Source organism: Myotis brandtii, unplaced genomic scaffold, assembly GCF_000412655.1.
Source record: "Myotis brandtii unplaced genomic scaffold, ASM41265v1 scaffold241, whole genome shotgun sequence".
NCBI classification, from domain to species: domain Eukaryota; kingdom Metazoa; phylum Chordata; class Mammalia; order Chiroptera; family Vespertilionidae; genus Myotis; species Myotis brandtii.
The window spans coordinates 77,922-82,664 of record NW_005359102.1 but is presented as its reverse complement, the minus strand read 5'-3'; the positions used below and the strand labels follow the sequence as shown (position 1 = coordinate 82,664).

At 37.3% G+C, this 4,743-nt stretch overlaps 1 protein-coding gene across 11 annotated transcripts in view; it reads left to right on the top strand.

Annotated features, from left to right (window-relative positions):
* ZNF382 (zinc finger protein 382) overlaps window positions 1-4,246 on the top strand; it is a 53,922-nt gene extending 49,676 nt beyond the window's left edge. For all 11 annotated transcript variants that reach the window (XM_014540316.1, XM_005866980.2, XM_014540315.1 and 8 more), the window contains one exon: window positions 2,315-4,246. In XM_014540316.1, the coding sequence (XP_014395802.1) occupies window positions 2,315-3,735 (1,421 nt within the window). In that variant the 3' untranslated portion in view covers window positions 3,736-4,246. The remainder of the gene's footprint in view (window positions 1-2,314) is intronic.
* The last annotated feature ends 497 nt before the right edge of the window (window positions 4,247-4,743 follow it).

Sequence of the window (4,743 nt, the reverse complement as noted above, 5' to 3'; positions counted from 1 at the left end):
CCTCAGGGCAAGGTGTTTTCCAATAGGGTGTGTCCACTGTCTTCCCCCCAGGCAAGGCAAATGTCTATGTGGGAAATATGTCCTCCACTGTGTGAGGGAATGACTCAGCCCAGGAAACTTGGGGTGTCTGCCTTTTGAGTTTTATCCCCCCGAGTCCCCAGTCCTGGTTCTGCTATCACAGCCCCAGTCCACTTCACACTCCCTCTGCCAGAGCACAAGGTGGGTGGCTTCACAGGGAATTTTTGTGTGTTGGCCCTTCAAGAGGGTGCTTGAACTTTCAGCTGCCACTCCCTGGCAGACAGCAACCCACTGCTTTTCACAGCTAGATGTTATGTGGGTACCCTCCTCAGATTTGGTGCTCTCTGCTGGCGAGCTAAGATTGGGGATTAGATCCCAGAGTTCTCAGTGGCACCCCACCACAGCTGATATGTCTCTCCAGGACTTCAGTTACCATCTGTGGGTGCCTGGCTAGCCCTTTGGCGCCTCCGCCCCTCCTACCAGTCTCTATGCTGTCTCCACCTTCAGTCCTTGGGTATCAAGTTTCTATCCTGTGAGTTTTCTATTGATTTTTCAGGAAGCCTTTCCATATTTCAGTTGTATTTCCAGCTTATTCCTGGGAGCATGTCTGTGCAGCATCCTCCTACTCTCCCGCCATTTTTAATCCTCAAAACATACTAGTAGTCTTTTTTAAATATAAATTCTTTATTATTGAAAGTGTTTCATATGTCTCCTTGTTCCCTCATTGAGACTGTTGGAATATTTCTTGAAATGGGTAGTCCAGACTATAATTATATTCTAATTTCAGACAAATTAGACATTGAAGGATAGAAAGAATATGTGAAGGCTTGGATAAATTGAGTAGTAGCATGTTCTTGAAGGTGATTAAGATTCTCAGGATGGCAATGTAACTCCTGTTACCAATAGAGATTAGTTTTACATGTTCTAGGACTACACATAGTGGAATTGTACAATATTTACTCTTTTGCATAAAGCTTTCACTCTGAAAAATGTTTTAGCTTCATCCCTTTGTCATCAGTAGGTTTTCTCCCCCTTTTTTTATTGCTGAGTAGTATTACCTTGTATAATTACATGATACAATATTGCCTGTTTACCTTTTCATAGATAATTGGGCTGTTTCCAGTTTAGGGCTATTGTAAATAAGGTACAAATTATGGGTAAGATAAACCCATCTTTAAAATTGCTCCACCAGATGTGGGTTGTAGTAAGATAACAGTAGTAAAATTTGCCAAGAATTTATAAGAAAAACTAGAGGCCTGATGCACAAAATTCGTGCAAGAGTAGGCCCTCGCAGCCCCTGCTGCCTCATGGCCCTGCGGCCCTGCCCCCCAATCACTGGTCGTTCCGGAAGGTCATTGTGGAAAGTCATTCTGCCGTCGGTCTAATTAGCATATTAGCTCTTTATTATATAGGATAATAGGTAAGGTCAATGAGTGCTATACACATATACTGAAGAATCTAGTCCTTCACAGTCCCAATAGGGAATAGCAGAGTTTAAGGCATGTTACTGCATTGGGAGGAAAACTTGAACCCATCTTTCTCTAACACTGAAAAAGTACTCCAGCAAATTGAAAGGAGGGACAATTAGAATTGATGATCAGTAGAATTTAGTTATTGACCATCCCCCTGGAAGAATAAATAGATATAGCAGCAATCAGTGCTTATGTTCATTTGAAAGTATGCTTTGTCCTCTGGTTTATTTTATAATTCCTAATGAAATGTTTTTCTAATTCTTCCCTTTCAAGAGAAAATAAATCAGTTATATGGAGAGCTAGGGCCTAGATATAGATTAGTGTTTCTTTCAAAATAATGAAATGAGTGCTTGATAAAGTTCATTTGCTATAGATAGCAAATGACACCTTTATAACACCTTTTTAGGCATGAGGAAATAAGTATATACACTTTCATCTCCACCTGAACAGTTTTGCTTGTTTACTGGTTAGTACTCTTGATAGGCTCACTCCATCATCTCTAAACCTGCCCATTCCAAGAATAATGCCACTTTCACCATCTTTTGCTTACTTGCCCTTGTATTAATTAGACCTGCTTGATGTAACTTATATTTACAATATGTCAAAGATATGAGTGTTCTTTGCTTATGCCAATTATTCTTCATTTTAACAGTATAGCAGGATTTGTGTTTAAGTTCCATGCATTTTGTCTACCAAGAGGTAGTTTATTTTGGCCTTTCTGTAGATCACAATAGTGAGACAGACAGTTGCACAATAGATTGTATATACGTCTAATTCATAACATTTATATCAAGACTTACACTGTTTATTGTATTCTTTTCTAGAAGAAGATGGGAAAGCTGAAGATGTTTTAATGAAGTTTAAACAATACCAAGATAGGCATTTTAGATCAGTTGTATTCATCAACCATGAAAGACTAATTAAGGAAAAAAATAATATTTTGGGGAAGACACTTACTGTAGGCAAGAACTGTATTATTTCAAAAACAAAACTACATGAATATAAACCTGATGGAAAGGTTTTGAAAAATATTTCAGAATTAGTCATTAGAAATATAAGCCCTGTAAGAGAGAAGTTTGGTGAGGGTAATGGATGGGAGAAATCACTTCTCAATACAAAGCATGAGAAAATTCATACTGCAGAAAATCTCTATAAACAAACAGAAAGCAGTCTGAGTAATAAACAAGAGCTTATTAAACATCAGAAGATTCAAACTCCAGAGCAATCATTTGAACATAATGAATGTGAAAATTCCTTCCTTGTGAAAGAAATGTTATTTACACATACTAGAACTCATAGAGGAGAAAGACTCTTTGAATACAATAAAGATGGAACGCCTTTCATTGAAAAGTCAAATTCCAGTGTCCATCCACAAAATCTTATGGAGAAGAAGTCCCATGCATATAGCAAATATGGGAATTTCCTCTGCAGGAAGTCCATTTTTATTATACATCAGAGATCTGAAACAGAAGAGAAACCCTTTCATTGTTCTTATTGTGGGAATAGCTTTAGAAGGAAGTCATATCTCGTTGAGCATCAGCGAATTCACACAGGTGAGAAACCTTATGTTTGTAGTCAATGTGGAAAAGCCTTCCGTCAAAAGACAGCCCTCACTCTTCATGAGAAAACACATGTAGAGGGGAAACCCTACATTTGTATGGATTGTGGGAAATCCTTCCGCCAGAAGGCAACCCTCACCAGGCATCACAAAATACATACAGGGGAGAAAGCCTATGATTGTACTCAGTGTGGAAGTGCTTTTAGAAAGAAGTCATACCTCATTGATCATCAGAGAACTCACACAGGAGAGAAACCATATCAATGTAATGAATGTGGGAAGGCATTTATCCAGAAGACAACCCTCACTGTACACCAAAGAACTCACACAGGAGAGAAACCCTATATTTGTAATGAATGTGGAAAGTCCTTCTGCCAAAAGACAACCCTCACTCTCCATCAAAGAATTCATACAGGGGAGAAACCCTATAGTTGTAATGAATGTGGGAAGTCCTTTCGCCAGAAGGCAATCCTCACTGTTCATCAGAGAATACATACAGGAGAGAAATCCAATCAATGTCCTCAGTGTGGGAAAGCCTTTAGTAGGAAGTCAAACCTCATTCGCCATCAGAAAACTCACATAGGAGAGAAACTGTATGAATGTAAAGAATGTGGTAAGTTCTTCAGTTGTAAGTCAAATCTCATTGTCCATCAGAAAACTCACAAGGTAGAAACCATTGGAATATAGTAAAGGATGTGACTCTTTTTTTAGTAAAAAACTTTTAAAGTCATAGTAAACCCAGTATATGATGTTGCTTGCAAGTGTAATAATAGTCAACAGTTTAAGATACTATATCACATATTTACTTACTGTTTGCTAGCCTATAAAACATACACACAAAATAATTACTAGACAAATTAAATGACAAAAGTCATTGAAAATACAATCCCCAGTTTTCTATTGTTACATTCATCAGATATAAAATTTCTCTGTCAAGTTGCTACACATATTTAAAATTACTTATTTTTAATTTCAATACCTACCTTGTTGTGAACCAGTAATATACAGTTGGTATGTGAACCACACTGTGAACAAAAGACTTAAAAAGAAAGGAGGTGTGAATTGTATTTCTCATTGCAAATATGGAATAAAAACTGTTACCTCCTCAGAGTTAACCAAAGTTCTAACTTCTAACATTATAGTTTTTACTTATTGTTAACTTTTATATAAATTGGATTATATATCATGTATTTTTTCATATTTGGCTTTCATTCATTATTATGTCTCTAAAACTCATCATTAGCACCCTAACTGGTTTGGCTCAGTGGATGGAGCGTCAGCCTGAGGACCTAAGGGTCCCAGGTTCGATTCCAGTCAAGGGCATGTACCTTGGTTGTGGGCACATCCCTAGTGGGGGGTGTGCAGGAGGCAGCTGATAGATGTTTCTCTCTCATCAATGTTTCTGACTCTCTATCCCTCTCCCTTCCTCTCTGTAAAAAAAAACAATAAAATATATTTTAAAAAACAAACAAAAAAACCTCATCATTAATGCATGTGGCAGAAATTCATGTATTTTTATTCTGTATAGAATTTCATTATTCATTATATAAGTATATCGCAACACATCCAATCTATTGGTGGACTTTTTCTTTGTTTACAGCTTAGGGTCATAATAAGTAATGCTTTTGTGAATATATTAGTCTTTAGATGTACATGTATTTATTTCCCTCGTGTATATATTTAGGAGTGGAATTT